Source organism: Dipteris shenzhenensis, chromosome 31, assembly GCF_047967505.1.
Source record: "Dipteris shenzhenensis isolate YYH24624 ecotype China chromosome 31, Dip_SZ_1.0, whole genome shotgun sequence".
Classification (NCBI taxonomy): Eukaryota; Viridiplantae; Streptophyta; class Polypodiopsida; order Gleicheniales; family Dipteridaceae; genus Dipteris; species Dipteris shenzhenensis.
In genome coordinates this window covers 20,473,641-20,491,177 of record NC_141626.1, presented here as the reverse complement: position 1 = coordinate 20,491,177, position 17,537 = coordinate 20,473,641, and the positions used below count along the sequence as shown (strand labels likewise).

The window sequence follows — 17,537 nt, the reverse complement described above, 5'->3', positions numbered from 1 at the left end:
TATGTGATCACCTAGAATGATGTGTCAAGTTGGAGTGCAAAATGATATTCTGTGGAACTGACGACTTACTGAGGATCATCCGTGCCAATAAGGGAGTCGTCAAGCTGGAGTGGGGACTCAACCAAAATTATCTAGTGTGGAACTGACGGCTTATTGCACATCATCAGAGCCAATACGAGAACTTGGAGCCTCTCCACTCGAGCAGACGGCGGTCTCAAAGAACTCCCAAATATGTGTGAGAGGTATCTCATCAAGATTATGTATAATGTCCTGCAAAAGTTTTGAGTGCATCTAGGCGTCATGGAGCTCCTCACCTGAAGTAGAGAGTATGCCCTCCCTATTATTGAAGAAGAGAGAAGAGTAAGACACATCGTTTGCATAAAAAACAATCCAAATCAAGGAGTTGACACGAGATGACCTTGCCCCTCCCAGTGTCCCGATGGTCTAAACTCATCAATATAGATCCCAAACAAAGGTGATCGAAAGTGCTCATGATCTCCTCTGTTGACCATGTAGCTATCCAAACTGTCACTTGAATATACCCCAGATCCTACAAGCATCTAATCAGGCAACCTCTCAGCATTGTATCAAAAGCCTTGCGAAAATCTAAGTCATCTTTCTCCGTGCTCTAGCCTCCTTAATTCCACCTCGGAGTGTGAGGATGTGACCTCGAGTAGCATCATCAACGACGAGAAAGCTTGCATGTCCATCGGCTCTAAGTCCCTGGAGCTCTACAAACTGGCTAACCTGCGTATAGAGCAATGAGGCATAGATCTAGGACTTCACATGCACAATCATAATGGTCCTGAAGTTTTCTAGTCTCATAAGCTTGTGGATAGGAGTAATGGTATTACGGGTCCAAGTAGTGTGAAAAAGTGCATTGTTAAAAAGCTTTGCCAAGATGGGAGCCATAGTACTTAATCCATATGCAACATGTAGTTCCTCATGATCTTTCGCTCGATCGTCCTATATTTTTTACCAGTGGCGGATAGTGCACGTGAGGTGGGAAAAGGTAGCTTGAGAAGTCAGGTGGCAAGCAACTGATGAAGAATGCCCTATACTGTGCGTGCATGAGTGCTGAAGTTTGGTGTCAGTGCGAGGAGAGGGCTCATCACTAGAGAAACTTTAGTCAAAAGTCCCTAGAGTTGTCACTAAACAAGATATTTAGTAACTTCTCATTCTGAGAAATTAATGCATGCTTCTTCTGACTGACCAGACCTATGCATCGTCCTTCAGAGGGAAGAGCAGAAAGGGTCTACAGATTCTTGGATTCAGAAGCGCCTTGATGTAGCAAAGGCTCTTCAACGGACATTGCCAAATCAGAGAGCAAAGTATACCTTTCATGCACGAGAGTCTTTTTGGACTCAGATGGGTGGTAGAGTGAATAGGCATTTCTTCTCTGCTCATAGCCTACACGCACACTATAGTGTGCGTGCATGTGTCCCTTTGTCTAGGAATTTTGAATAGCAGCCAAAAATTAGACATTCATAGTCTTGGATTTTGAAAAATCTTATGACAAGGTAGATTGGGATTTCCTAGATGTCCTTCATCATTTTGGATTCTCAGATGCATGGATTAGAGGGGTCTTCTCTTTGTACAGATCATCCCACAACCACATGCTTATCAAAGGAATCAGGGGAGAGAGATTTCAGATTTCTAGATTAGTCCGTCAAGGATGCCCCCTTGCCCCTTTTCTTTTTGTGGCTGAAGCTAGGAGCATTTTTCTCAGATCATAAGCTGATATTTTTGGGCTGAAGCTTCCCCTGAGACATAATGAGGACACTGCTGTTTTTTGTGAGTTGGCGGATGACACTGCTGTTTTTTAGAATGCCACTCCTCAGACACTCATTTCTTTCAGCGCAGCCTTGGATTTGTTCTGTACTGCAGCTAGTGCACACATAAATTTTGCACACATAAATTGGAACAAATCCAATGGCTTTTGGATCAGTGATGAGGAAGGACACTCCAGATTGGGGGGCTGATTGGACTTTCATGGAATCAGAGGGGTATTCCCATCAGATATTTAGGATGAGAGATTGGTATGGGTATCTCTTCTTCACACCAGTTTGCTCTTGTGTTGGAGAGCATCGCGAGAAAATTCTGTTTTGGAGTTCAGCCAGATTGGACCTAGCTCCAAGAGACCTATAAGGAACTTTTTGTGGAATGGGCTAGATGGCACCGCAGATACTGTGGCTAGGGTGGCTTTGGAGACGTCGATCCTTCCCACAAAATAAGGAGGTCGCAATATCATAGATCCAGACTTACAGTGCAAGGCATTGCTTTGCAAGGTTGTGGTAAGGAGACTTTTGCCTGGGCAAGGGCCTTGCAAGGATTTCTTTATTCGGTGCATACAGGCATGTACCCCTTCTTCAAAAGGACACCCAGTAGGCAGATTTTACTTCAACATCCTTCAGGTCTCCTTCCTCTCTCTTATGGCTGCTATTCTAAAAGTTTGGATCATCTTCAGAAATACTCTACCAAATGCTTGGATCATGTGGAATGATAGCATACTCGACGAGCATGGCAAACCACTAGGCCATTCACATTACATGCAGTGGTCTCAATGGGAGAGAGGCCCCACCTTCTCTGTAGGATCCTGGAAAGCCTTCAAAAATCTTCCGAAGGACCACAAAATGCTAGTAGTTAAGTCATCTCAAAGGAAGCGCAAGGAGGATTCAATAGATTGATGCAAGTGGATTGGATTGAGACGGATGATATGCCTATTTCATGTTCCACTTGGATGGGAGCTTTCACGGGCTCAAGCGTTCCATCTCAGGTTATTGCTTTGCCACGATCACATGAGGATGCCTTGGTTCTTGATGTCCAGGTGGAATTGGAAGAGACTCTGAAAATCCCACAAAAATGGAAAAATCACTCCATTTTTTTGGCTTTTTGGGAGGACCTTCCCAAAGCTTGCGAAATCCATGATATCTAGATGTAGGGCTGCGTAGGGTGAAGTCTCAGGTCATCTTTTGTGAGGTTGCACCCCTCAAAGATTTCTTGATGCCGCCTTCTTTCATTCTCGCATATCAAGCATCTATTCATGCTTGCTTTAACTTATTTTCTTTTCCTTTGTTTTCCTTAATTTACCTTTTTCTTCGAGCAATAGTCTTTTGCCACTTCGCCCTTTGATTTTCACCCTTTTACCTTCATCCTTTCTCTTGGCTCTTTCCTACTGCCTTCGTAGGAAGAGCTGGGTTTTCTCAGTATGCAGGGTTCTGAGGCTTTTTGTCACCTACAGATATATTAGAGTTGTCGATTGTAGTATACGTGCAGCTTAGGACCTCGAGTCCTGTTCTGGTGAGAGACGTAAGCTTAAGTGTGGTAAGCAAACAAAGTGCATGCATGTGTAAAAGGAATGTCTGCAAATTTTATAAATGTTTCTCAAAAGTTTACACTGACGATAGTTGACACAAATGCACATGTTGAAAACTGTTTGGAAGGCTGTCAAAGCTCCAAGGCTGCAACAGCTGTTAAAAACCAAAACAGCTGAAACAGCTTCAAATGAGGTCGCACAGGGGGGCAGCAGCAGTGAGCAGCTTCAGAAGGCTACAGATGTAGTGCAAATTTTACAAATGTTTCTCAAAAGTGCACACTGACAATAGTCGCCACAAATGTGCATGTTGAAAACTGTTTGGAAGGCTGTCAAAGCTCCAAGACTGCAACAGCTGTTACTGTGCAGCAGTGCACAGAAAAACAGATGTAGTCACACTAGGAAGCTCCAAATCAGGTCGCACTAACAGAAGGCAGCTCCAGGAGGCTCCAAACTGCACAAAATGAAATCGCAGCTCAGCAAAACTGCTGCTGCAGGTGGCGGCTGCTCACTGACAGTTTGCCTGAAGCTGTAGAACTCTTTTTCTCATAACGGAAGTCTACCCTCTACCAATTTGTATTTACTTCACTCTATACTGTATTAACTTCACCCTATATTTTATGCTGCCGTCACTTTCTTGTGACATTTTGTCAGGTCTTTTTTGTGTGTTGCCTCAACCTGAGCACCAGGCCTGGGCAGATACATTTTTGCAACTTATCTCATGCTGTCTGTTCAATCAACAGAAAGCGCATAAGCCTTATAGCTAGATTTATCACCACCCTGTTCAATCAGCAAATATTATGGGCATCTGAATGACTGGAATCATCAGTCAGCTTATCAAGCCCCACTGAGTGTGTTCTCCATTGTATGTGAACAAATTCATATAAAAATCGTTACTTTGAGAACAGCTGATTTTCTGTATTAGCAAATCAGCTGAAGCTCCTACCAGCTTCCAAATTAGACAAACACAAAAGTTTTACATGAATTGATTCAACTAGAACTGCAACATGACTACAATTACCCATGCTTTGTTAAAGCTTGCAGGAAAACTCCATTGCCTGTGCCAATATCCAATACATTCCAAGTAGCCAACTCTGCACCCATCCGAGCTTCCGAGAAGGTATCCGATTCTTCTCCAATTGAAAGTGAGCATAAACCTTCCACAGGATCTATAGAGAGACTAGCAGCCACACTAGTACATATTTTTGCTGCCCATGCAGCCATTCTTTCCATAACTCCCTCCCCAAACCTGAGAAAAGAACAAGTAGACCCCATTCTGTCAAAGATCTGAAATTAGCATGCTATTCCTTTAGATTGGGACAGAATACTCGCCGTGATTATAGAACTTGAAATGAACTATTATACTTCCCACATCCAAGAGCTCAGAAAATATATTTGAAAATACTAGCAGCATCGGCAAATTTCTCACCAAATCTCCCCAGCGTCTCCATGCTCATAAAAAATTGAAAGCTCTTCTGCATATGCAGCATCCCAATGACTTTGTAATCCCAACATTGAGTGTTCCGAGTCATTCTCTTGGTCCTCCTTCTCATAACTGCAAAAATTGAAACCAACACAATATTTTAAAGTGAAAATTAAAGATCAGATATTTTGGCGTAAAATAAAAATCTACTTGTGTAGGAATTTGGGTGGTTTCACCAAATTCCGACCTTACCTTTGATGTGATGACTTCTGAGAGGCAATGAAGCAACCTGATGTACTTACAATACAAGAAACCTAAGCCTACACCTTCTCACTCGAAAAAATGGCCAGAATACATGGTGCCCACAGACACTAATTCCTTCAAATGAATAAGGACATAAAGTGATCCATCCTAAGAGATCGAGATGTTGCATATTAGCAAAGTCACGATGATATCCAAGCCATAGCACTTGTTTTTTTGACCCCCTAAGAGCTGCCTCATTGACATGAGTCTAGGTTGATGTCTGTATGAATCAACAGAGAAAGGAACTTGCTTCCTTTAACCTTATACACAGTGGAAAATTTTTGACCCGCAGATCACACTGTTTAAGATCGTACTCTCCATGAGCAGAAGGGCATGTATTATAAAACACAGTTCTCAAGGTTAGACAGCCAGATAGGTGACCATATCATTCCAAACCTTTTCATCCAAGCTTACAACAACCACCACGTGGACAGCTGAATAGTGCTCCACTGGTGACTGAAGAAGGCCTCCAGTTGTGCCCTATCTACTGCATCTGTGAGCCTCTTGAGGAGTGCTTCACTAGCTTCGGTAGGAGCTCAAAACCATGCCCAGCTCTTCTCCTTCCCCTGTGTTACACAGCGGAAGGTGCTTTACAAAATCAGGAGCTGCTGGAATTGTCAAAGTACACAGCGGGAGTTAGTGTGGAAAGAAAGAAAGAAAGAATGTTTATTAAAGCCTTCAGAAGACCGATGGGTCTAAGAGACTGTGAAAAACTTGCTACAGCTGTGAGGGTGGAGCTACTAAACAAGCATCCACACCAATGCAGAATGCAGAATGCAGAAATGCAAAATGGTAGTACTAAGTACAACATAGCCATGTCAGTGGTCGCCTACATATCAATCTCATCATCATCATCGTCCTCGTCAGTAGGACATCAAGGTGGATGAGGCAATGGAGGCATGAAATCGGCGATAGAATGTTGTCGGCTGCTCACGGGTGCGGCTCTGTGACGTGTCCTGGTCATAGCTCTACACCTAACAAGGGCCACAGTAACCCCAGTAACCCCTGTCGGCCGGGCTCCGACTCTGAACAGAGAGGGGATGTCCCCAAGTGTAATCTACGCGTCAACCCTCTATCTGAGCTGTCGGGTCACTGGCTCTGGGTCACGATCATGTCGAGGCCTCGTCTCATGGGGGTCCATGTGATCTGGCAGGAAGAACTCCATGATAGAGCTCTGAGAAGGATCTGCCAAGGAAGAAGTCTGCTCCTACCTACCTCATGGATGAAGCCCACCAAACATCTCTGGTCTGGGTAGGAGAGGAAACAGGACTAAACCCCATAGCTATCTCTAAAGAGGCAGTAGAAACGCCCTCGGATCTCATATTAAACAAGGCGCCTGAAGATGAAGTGCTCCTCCGTCTAAACTTCTTGCATGTCACATAATGTACAGATGCACCTCTCCTTGGGTAGGCCCTCTGCTCTGCCGCTCTCGAAACAAAGTCTAGACGCGAAACTACCCAATAGATATCCTCAGTGAGTGGCGTAGGTGGATCTGCGTGTATCCTCGTGGGTCAATGAAACCCTCCTCTGTGATGTGCAAGCAGTGATCTCTGTAGAAGCTGAGCTTCACTAGAAGTTCGCTCAGTCCCAACCACGTCTGGAATGTATGTAGCTGTAAGAGATTCTCACGGATTACCTGGTTGACCTCGTGTGACAGGACAGGAGAAAACGAAGCATCCATACTGTACTTGAAGGGAGGGAGTCTATCTATGTTGAGCCCTAGTCGCCCAAACAATCTCTCAGTGCGTGCATACCAGCATCTCTCGTCGCCCCCTGCCGAAAGTGCCATAGAGGAGGACAATGCTAGCCAAGGTAGTCTGCTGCCCCCAAAAGTGTAATCCATGTACTCCCTGACTCGGTACAGATACGTGATGACTTGAAATCCAACATCTAGCTGTAATGGGGATGTCCCAAACTCAGCCTGAATGATCTGGTGAGGAAGGGACAGCTTGCCGTGAATCATCCACGATAGCATGAGAACTTGTAGCCGCTCCACACGAGCCCACTATGTATCGAACAAGTCCGGCCCCCAGCAAGGGCTGCCATACATCCCCGTTGAGCGGACCAAGGAGTCAAAAAGCAACCCCTTGGTCCATGGATCATAGTGAAGATGGGTCCGGAGAAGACAACTCCCAAATACATGTATAATGAAACTATCTCAACAAGTGACCCATCAAATGTGAACTACTCCTGGTGCTCAACGGCTCGAGATGTATTGAAGATCATAACCTTCGTTTAACCAAGGTTGACCTTCAAATCATGAGACTCACAAAAACACTGTAGTGTGTCAAGGTGTCTCTGGAGTCTCTTTGCTAAGGAAGACAAAAATGCCACGTCATCTGCATACAACAATTTCTGGATCAGAGTGCTAGCACGAGAGCATCCATCCCTCCCATGTCTACATCACTACCTCAAGCTCGTCAATGTAGAGGCCAAACGGGATAGGTAATAAAGAACACCCTTGTTTAACCCCAATAGTGCTCATGATCTCGTCTGTCCACCCAGACCCTGCCCAGACTCTACCTGAGACTCTCGTAAAGTGCCATGACAACCCAAATGATCTCCTAGTCATAACCCAAATCTTATATGTGCCAGAGGAAGCGGGCTCTCAAAACCATATCAAATGCTTTGCGGAAATCTACAAAGCAAAAGTAAGCCCTCTCCTTCCGTGCCCTCGTCTCCTCGATAATACACCTAAGTGTGAGAATGTGATCCATGGTTGCATGATCCCGCCAGAATCCAACCTATCCTGCTGCTCTAAGTCCTCGACACTCTGCAAATTGACTAACCTCAAAATCAAGCACTAATGCATAAATCTTGGACATGACATGTCCAATTATAATGGTCATGTGATTCTCCGGGCTCATGGGATCCCCTGCCTTGTAGATGGGTGAAATACTCTCAATGATCCAGGTGCGTGGAAACCCCAAACAAACAGCTTCAATAAAGAGCTTTGCTAAGATTAGGGCTAGGAGGTTAATCCCGTATGCAATGAACACAGTGCATAGCCCTCATGATCCTTCGCTCGGCCATTATGAAGTTTCATTATGGCATCCTTCACCCCCCCTTAGTGAAGAGGGTAAGGATGTGAGGCGTGGCATATGTGAGAGGTCAGAGACTGGCTGATTTGGGATGTCATATAGTGTGCGTGCATAGATATTCAAGACCTGAGTGTCAATGAGTGGTGAGGGGGACCATCCCTCTAGAAATTTCCACCAAGAGTTGTTACTAAACAAAATGTTCAATAGTTCATCCCATACAAGTCTTTCAAGATTGTCCAACTTTTTGCTGCCATATCCAACAGAATGTGCAATATGATTGCATCCCATGTTGTCCTGATAATCATGGGCAATACCTCAGCTCCCATTCTCGGACCAATCAGACATCTTGGGGCTTCATCTCCACTCCGATGGCCACCTTCCATCGCTTGGTTGCCACCATGTGGCTCCCAATCTGCACCTTTCCGATCGGGCAATTGGTCCTACCCAGTTTGCCAATTATCCCCAAAATTGGTCAAAGCATGTGTGAAGCCATTTGATCAGAAAAAACTGAACTACAACCCTTACTTCATAATAGCAACCCTATCTAAAACCACATGGTCTTCTTTCTCACAAAGGCAGCCTCCATGCTCCTCTGGCTAGATCTAAAGTCACCTTCTTCTCCAATCAAAAAGAAGGCCTCGTCTTCAAGCAAGAAGGGCTTTGATGCCATGGCTCTCAATAGCCTAGCTCTGATACCGCCAATAAAGCATATTCCCTGCCTAGGTGGGCCTGCATTGCGGGTCTCATAGTGAAGATGGGTCCGGAGAAGACAACCCCCAAATACATGTATAATGAAACTATCTCAACAGGTGACCCATCAAACGTGAACTGCTCCTGGTGCTCAACGGCTCGAGATGTATTGAAGATCATGACCTTGGTTTAACCAAGGTAGACCTTCAAATCATGAGACTCACAAAAATACTGTAATGCGTCAAGGTGTCTCTGGAGTCTCTCTGCTTAGGAAGACAAAAATGCCACGTCATCTGCATACAGCAATATCTGGATCAGAGTGCCATAGCATCCATCCCCCGCATGTCTGCATCACTGTCTCGAGCTCGTCAATGTAGAGGCCAAACAGAGTAGGTGATAAAGGGCACCCTTGTTTGACCCCAATAGTGCTCATGATCTCGTTTGTCCACCCAGATCCTGCCCGGACTCTACCTGAGACTCTCGTAAAGCTCCATGACAGCCCAAATGATCCCCTGGTCATAACCCAAATCTTGTAGGCACCGGAGGAGATGGGCTCTCAGGACCATATCAAATGCTTTGCGGAAATCCACAAAGAAATAGTAAACCCTCTGCTTCCGTGCCCTCGCTCCCTCGATAATAACACATGAGCGTAAGAATGTGATCCATGGTTCCATGATCCCGCCGAAATCCAGCCTATTCTGCTACTCTAAGTCCTCGACACACTGCAAATCGACTAACCTCGGAATCAAGCACTGATGCATAAATCTTGGACATGACATGTCCAATAATAATGGTCTCCGGGTTCATGGGATCCCCTACCTCGTGGATGGGTAAAATAGTGTTAATGGTCCAGGCGAGTGGAAACCCCAAACAAACAGCTTTATTAAATAGCTTTGCTAAGATCAGGGCTAGGAGGTTAATCCCATATGCAATGAACTCAGTGCATAGCCCCTCATGATCCTTCGCTCGACCATTATGAGGTTTCATTATGGCATCCTTCCCTCCCCCCTTAGTAAAGAGGGTGCAGAACGTGGGGCGTGGCATATGTGAGAGTTTAGGGACTGGCTGATTTGGGATTTCATATAGCGTGCATGCATAGATATGCCAGACTTGAGTGTCAGTGAGTGGTGAGGAGGACCATCTCTCTAGAAATCTCCGCCAAAAGTCCTTTAGAGTTTTTACTAAACAAAATGTTCAGTAGTTTCTCCTCATTACGGCGAACGAAATCTAGTTTCTTTCTACGTACCGGTTGACGATACTCGCGTAGTGTCTCTGGTTCACTCGAAAGATTGTTTTTGGCTTCGAATCTGAGCTAACGGCGTAAAGCCTTGCACTCATCATCGTACCAGCTATTACAAGGTACAATCCCAGGTGGTGGTAGACAGGTGGAGCAAGTGGTGTGAGGAAAATCGTGAAGGGCAGCCTCGTGTAGTGAGCGGGTGATCAGGGCAGCGCGGTCCTCTAATAGGAGTATGAAGTCAATATAAGCGAGAAGTATGTACAGACGACCCGAGTAAATAGATGAGTGATCGCGGTCGAAGCGTATGTCATGATAGGTGGAGTAAGAAATCGGTAGGGTAGAAGGTGCTGTGCGACGGAAAGTGGAAATACTAAAGAATAAGTAGGTATGGTCAGCTCCTGAGGGAAGAGGTTCCACTAATAAAATCAGTGATGTGAGATGTGAAGGCAAGGATCCCATGATGTAATCAACAACGCTAGAACCTCCCCCATGTGGAAAGCATGTGAGACCACCGGGCCATCTATCAAGACCATTATAAATAATAAGGTCATGCATCCTGCCGAGATCCCATAGGGCCTGCCCATAAGATGTGACTGGACCTCGACTGTCAGCCGAAACCCGTAGCATACCTGCTCCCTCAAGGTCAATGTCTGGCAGTAGAATGGAATCATCCCTGAAGTTGAGGAGTGGTACCTAATAAAAACCTATCCTCGCATTAAAGTCCCCAACTAGGAGGACTTCTCCGTGGCTCGAGAAGTCAACAATGAATTGATAGAGAGCTACAAATGGAGATGTCTCAGTCTCATCTCGAATATCTCTAGCAAAGTGGGAGGTCTCAGGAGGGAAGTAGCATACTGCAACAAACAGATCCCGGCTGTCCATGTGCGGGATCCGGATCCAAAGAAACCTGGACTGTGAAATGGTCCCCAAAAGGGTGGATCTGTAAAGAACTGCTACTCCTCCTGACCCTCGTACTCCCCCTGTGTCCCTAGTCTCAACTCTATAGGTTGACTCCCAAGTGTACCTCTTGACTACTGGTAGTGGGTGCTCTGAACTCCGATGTGTCTCTGTGTAGAAGACTATGTCGCGACCTGTATGGGATTCCGAGAAGTTCCATGGTTCCAAGAGAGAGATGCAGAAAAATGTCTAGAGAGAGGAAATATCATTTAGAGAGAGAGTTCTGCACAGCAAACTGAAATGGACTGCAAGGAACAAATGCTCGAAAAACTCTGCTCTTTACTGCTGAGAAAAAAAACAACTTTGAACATCACATCCAAGGCAGGGACTGCACCCTGGAAGACTTGGGTGCCGCGGGTTTTGGTGGAACGGGGGGGGGTGAGAGCGGGGCACGCTGAACTGCTGACCGCGACCATGGCTTGGTTGGCTGGCCTGAGTGGCCCCAACCTGGCTGGTAATAGCCAGCCCTAAACTGCCCTTAACCAGGCCATGAGCTAGGCCACCTTCCAACACGATACTCAGCCTAACTACCTTGGTACTGCCCCCAAGTGACTACATATTTTGCAGGGGGACGGAGAATCTACCACTATCCCTGGGCCCGAATCAGCCATTGCCCCCTTTAGTACAGACAGGAGATGCCCAAAAATGTAACAGGAAGAACTACAAGAATCCCCCCCCCAAATTTATTTAAAAAAACAGGAGGGCATTTATATAGGGAAGGGCTGATCCCTCCCCTTTTCAAGAGATGGCCAACTGCGCCCTCTTCCTCTGGCCAACCTGCCAGCCCCTTTTGGGGGCCTATAAAAGCCCCATTCTCCAGCCTATATATGATGGGCTGCTGTCACCTCTGTCAGGCCCTTCTCTGAGGGCCTTTTATACCAGCCTATATGCACCCATGCAGGACCCATTAGCAGCCCCAAAGCTGGGCATACCTCATGGTAGTCCAATGTGGGCTGTAAAAAGCCCTGCTCATGGGCTGCAACCTAATCCAAGAAGGATCTTTTATCAACTGCCCATGTGGAAGCCTCATTTGCTGCCCACATGGCATGCTGTGGATGCGCCTGCATGGCAGCCATGATGCTGCCCATATGGCTTGTCCTTGTGCACCCAGTTGAGAGCTCACAAGTGAGGAGTTGACCCATCTATCTGAACAAACCCTCTCAACAACCTGCCATGGATACCACACCCACTGATGTGGCACCCACTGATCAAAGAGACGCTCCATCAACTCCCATGTACAAGCTCTTTGGAACATATTCAAAGGCGTCTTCATGCATCCACATATAGCTCCATAAAGTCTTTGAACTCTTCAAGCAATTCCGGATCAAACCACAGTGTGCACACCAGATGTGGCATGGCCTGACAAAAACACGTCCTTGTTGAAATGTTGTATCTCCCCGCTAAGCTTCAAGACATAATCCCTCACATGATCTCCTTCCTCTGTCTTCATTGTATACAACTAATTCTCGAGCAAATAAATACTCACCAACTTATTCATCCCATACAAGTCTTTCAAGATTGTCCAAGTTTTTGCTGCCATATCCAACACAATGTGCCATAGGACTGCATCCCACGTTGTCCCGATAATCATAGGCAATACCTCAGCTCCCATTCTTGGACCAATCTGACATCTTGGGGCTTCACCTCCACTCCAATGGCCACCTTCCATCACTTCGTTGCCACCATGTGGCTCCCAATCTGCACCTTCCCGATCGGGCAATTGGTCCTGCCCAGTTTGCCAATTATCCCCAAAATTGGTCAAAGCATGTGAGAAGCCATTTGATCTGAAAAAACCGAACTGCAACCCTTACTTCATAATAGCACACGTATCTAAAACCACATCACCTTCTTTCTCACAAAGGCAGCCTCCATGCTCCTCTGGCTAGATCTAAAGTCCTGCCCAGTTTGCCAATTATCCCCAAAATTGGTGAAAGCATGTGTGAAGCCATTTGATCTGAAAAAACTGAACTGCAATCCTTACTTCATAATAGCACACGTATCTAAAACCACATCGCCTTCTTTCTCACAAAGGCAGCCTCCATGCTCCTCTGGCTAGATCTAAAGTCACCTTCTTCTCCAATCAAAAAGGCCTTCGTCTTCGAGCAAGAAGGGCTTTGATGCCTGGCTCTCAATAGCCTGGCTCTGATACCACACACAAATTTGTAAACGTAAACAGCCCGAGAGGCAACCAAATCATGTAGGAAAAAAAAATTCCATAACTTTATTACAAAAGTGTCCTTATTCTGCTCCACTAGTGACTGAAGGAGGCCTCTGGGTGTGCCCAATCAATTGCTCACTCCTGCTGCATGCCTCTTGATAGAGGCCTTTGGTGGCTTAGAAGGAGTTCAAAAGGCTCTCCTCCTCCTCCTGTATTATACACTCCGGGAGGTGCTCTACACAATCTAGGAGCTGCTGGAATGAGTGCTCAATCCCCCCCAGCACTAACCCGGGGGGACCTTTATCGGGAAGGGCTAAGCCATCCCACTTCAAGAGGTGGCCGACTTGCCCCTCTTCCTCTCACCCACCAGAACTTGGCCGACTAGGGTCTATAGGCCGCCAACCAGACCTACTGCCCTCCCTCTTAGTTTCTTAGGGAGACATCCATAATTCTAGATTCCAGAAGGTTGACATAGCTTTTTCCAGGATCAATTATCACTGCAGCAGAGGAGGCATGTGTATTCTAGCTTCCTCTCACAACGACCATGCAGATAGTAGTACCTCAGGTGCCATGAGTGCATAACTACTCACTTCAGCAGAGGAGACATGTGTATTTCAGCTTTCTCTCACAACAATCATGCAGTCAGCAGTACATCAGTTTCCAGGAGTGCACTTGAGTTTTCTGGAGTATCCCGGCATTCAGTTGGCTGCCTGCCTGAGTAATTCATGAAGTACACCAGCAGTTCTATGTGGGTGGTTCTTCCGCAATGGGGAGGATGCATGCCAGCAATTGGAAGCCAGGGTCCATTCCCCGTCCCCAAAGTCATAGGCCATGGCGGAGCAATTCCGGTTGTTAGGCAAAGCACTGCAAGGCATCCACCTAGCAAACAAGCTTAGTAGAGGGGAATGTCATGTGCACTACACCTGGCTGCACTGTCATCATTTCGCAGAATCAGTTAGCAGAAGATTCACATGGTTTTGGGCAATTCTCCAAGGCCAAGCAGGTCACTGCAAAGCATCCACCTAGCAAACAAGCTTAGTAGAGGGGAATGTCATGTGCACTACACCTGGCTGCACTGTCATCATTTCGCAGCATCAGTTAGCAGAAGATTCACATGGTTTTGGGCAATTCTCCAAGGCCAAGCAGGTCAGTCAACCACCAAGCAGGTCGGTCAACTGGCTGGTCTGGTTGGTCAAGCCGCCTGGGAAGTCGGCTGTTTTCCAGCCCTGTTTAATAACGGGTTGGTTTACCCCTCAGTCGCCCATTCAGTTTTGGCATTTGTCACCTGCAGTTCCAGCCTGCAGTCACACAGGTCCAACCCTCCAGCCTGCCATGATCAGTTCCATACACCTTGCAACTAGGTCTCCTCCTACAAGGGTTTCCCTACTCATTGGATGTGCGACATGATCCCATGTCTAATTTGGGGGGATTGGACAAACGGTATTGTATCTTGTCTTGGACGGAAATATATAAGAGTTGCTTCTATATTGTCCTTGAACACCACATGAATGGTTGTGAAGTACACACATGGTTATGAAGCTTGATTCCATAGTGAAACACATCCGCGTGTAATACTTATCAGTCTTCCATTGTGGAATACCCTCTGGTGGGATTTCATTTTCTAACACGGGATCCAATGAAGAGGAGACTGCTAACCTCATGGAATGAAGGGCACAATAATGGTAAGGCGTCGTCAAACTCTTTACTGAATTATACTACAACTGCTGGCTCCCTAAAGAACTGACGAAGGAGAGCTGTGGAGGACATTGTCCGACTATCTTCACTAACTGCTCAGGAGTGATCATCATCTATGTTATTGCCTGCTAGACACTCTGTGAAAGTACTCCCTCCTATTAGGCCTGAAACTGAGATGGTAGACTCCTACAAGGCCCCCTCTTCTGGAGCTTCAAGCCCAGTGGCACTGGAAACTGATACCTCTAGTCTTGAAAACTCCTAATGAGAAGATGAAATGTGAGTCATGCCGACTGAAACTGATCGGCCAAATGAGCTCCATGGGTGGAAGACCATAGAAACTCGACATAGCTGATGGAGAGGCTTGATAGGTGGAAGACCCATCACAATTGTCTGATGAAACTAGGGTTTCCCCTTGGGTGGAATCCCCAAGAGAGCTAACTGGGGGAATTGGACAACCCCCTCCAGGAGGCTCATCTATTGCAACCCTAAGATGTCTCCAAGGATGGAAGATCCATCGAAAATGACTATGAAAATTGTATGAATTCCTAAGGAAACTAATGAAGCTGACTAAGTTCCCTGGGCAGCAAGACCCATAGGATTAACTAGAACTACCTGAAAAGATTGGATAATCTCCTGGGGTGGAAGCCCCAAGAGAATGAGCAGCTAAAACTGGGTGATCCCCATGGATGGTAGACCCAAGAGACTCAGCACCTATGATTGCTGAATGAACTGAGATGTTCCCAAGGATGGAAGACCCCTGAGAGCTAATTGGAGAAACTGCAAGACCCCCTTGGCTGGGAGACCCAAGAGACTCCGATGAATGCAGTATGCCAAGGTAGTCCACTAAACTATACCCTAAGATGGAAGATGCCTGAGCAGATGAAGGGCTACTTGGGGATGAAGAACTGACTATGACGGCGATTGCCAAAGGATAATCCACGGAACTATGCTAACAGGTAGACAACCTCTGAGTGGATGATGATTTGGCAACGCTCAATCTAGATTTGGAGCTGCTCGAAAAGTCGATCATGCTCCTTGAACGCTCGCATGAGAGCTGCAATGCTGGATGGGTCCATGATGGAACACTGCTAGGCCCATCATGCCTTAGTGTCGTTCTCTACTTCAGGTAGGCTTTGACCGCATCTACATCTTTGTGAAAATGGTTAGAAGCCCTTATAACCCCATCTATATCATTTTTGCTATTTGTAATTCAACCTCTTTGCAAGATCTTACTTTAGTGAGCTTTAAGCCAACTATAGCCTATGTTCGCACATTTCTAGAACATAGATAAGTGCATGGCGATCATGTGCTTCCTAGTAGTTCTAGAAGTTTCATTCTGTTTTAGCTAGAAGAAATTGACGTCTTCTCTTTCGTTGAGGAATATATTCTAAATCATTCCATGTCCTTTCATATGCTAGCCATAAAAGAAGAAACGGGTGATGATACGAAATGAAGAAACAGTTCTTAGCTTGGATAATGCGGACAAATTCTCACCAAAGGGAGGAGTGATGTTAGCCAGAATACACAACAGCTTGGTTGGCATCATGTGATCCCTTATGTCTTCGATTGATCTCGAAGGCATGGTAGTGTTTTAGGAGGATGAAGTGAATATATTGCGAGAACAAGATTTTGCCAATGTTTCGTACTCATATAAATCTCAGAGAGCTCATCAGGGGGCTAATACTAGATGAGTTCTGTCACTGAATTTATGGGACTTTTGTTTTGCGACTCCTGTAATTTGCGCGTGATTACCTTGAGCCTCTAGGGTGCGAGGGTTCAGCCATGGGGCGGGACTTGGGGAATTAAAATTCTCTAGTGGGCCCTTGGAGATAGTGAATGTGCACCCAGTTACTAGGCAATTAATTCCTAGGACCAAAGTGATTAAAACTTGGATCAATCATATACCAATATACTGCAGCTTCACTCACCAGTAGTCTGAGGTGCGGAAACTTGAAGCAGCCAGGCATTCCGCATCGGCCTGCCTTTGGTCTTCAATATCCAATACACTGCCGTATTCACTTTTCACTGACCAAGAGTCAGCAGCTACAGAGCGTTCATCATCCGAATTATGTGCCGCAAAGTCCGCATCCACCATCCTGCCCATCTCTCTAGGCGGAGGCTGCTGTCCTTCTTCAGCGGGCCAACGGAGACCAGCCATGGGGAAGACAGAGCAATGGAAAGGCGTGGGGTGCCCTGGTAGATCGCGGCAGCTCTCAAATCCTGAAATCGAGAACTTGTGAAGTAAAAATCTGCAAGGAAAACAGATTGTGAGAAGGGAAAACTGAGCGGAAGGAAACGATAAGCAAGAAAAAGCATGTAAAGAGGGAGAAAACCTAGGGTTGAGAGAGATCCTTGGCGAATACCATTCTGCTTAGCTGTCGCAATCGGCCCTGCTTTTATAATTCGCCAAGTCCACGTGGACCACAAGTGCCAGCGTGGACTCGCCAGCCTGGATTGGCCAAGCCCACCAGTGCCAACGTGGACAGCCTTTTTCCCCCACCCCCCAAAAAAAGAGGATGCTTTACACTCTTGAATGAAAAGATTACTCGCTTCCCCAACATGTACCCATTGGAGAAATGCTCGCTTGGGAGCATCTTCTTTCCATAAGAAAAAAGTCAGCCACCACCATGAGCCATTTTCTTATGATGAAAAGAAAATGCGATTGTGGGCACTTCCCGTGCGTCACGCGATTGCAAATGATTGTTGACATCGACCCA

At 46.2% G+C, this 17,537-nt stretch overlaps 1 protein-coding gene across 2 annotated transcripts in view; it reads right to left on the bottom strand.

Annotated features, from left to right (window-relative positions):
- The window catches only part of AR401 (S-adenosyl-L-methionine-dependent methyltransferases superfamily protein), a 40,563-nt gene extending 23,290 nt beyond the window's left edge, over nucleotides 1-17,273 (bottom strand). The window contains exons 1-4 of one of the 2 annotated variants that reach the window (XM_087369707.1): nucleotides 17,184-17,273; nucleotides 16,749-17,040; nucleotides 4,743-4,868; nucleotides 4,335-4,562 (exon numbers count right to left, since the gene is read on the bottom strand). In XM_087369707.1, coding sequence (XP_087225833.1) covers nucleotides 4,335-4,562; nucleotides 4,743-4,868; nucleotides 16,749-16,978 — 584 coding nt within the window. In that variant the 5' untranslated portion in view covers nucleotides 16,979-17,040; nucleotides 17,184-17,273. The other variant, XM_087369706.1, reaches the window with a different exon arrangement.
- Nucleotides 17,274-17,537: the final 264 nt, after the last annotated feature.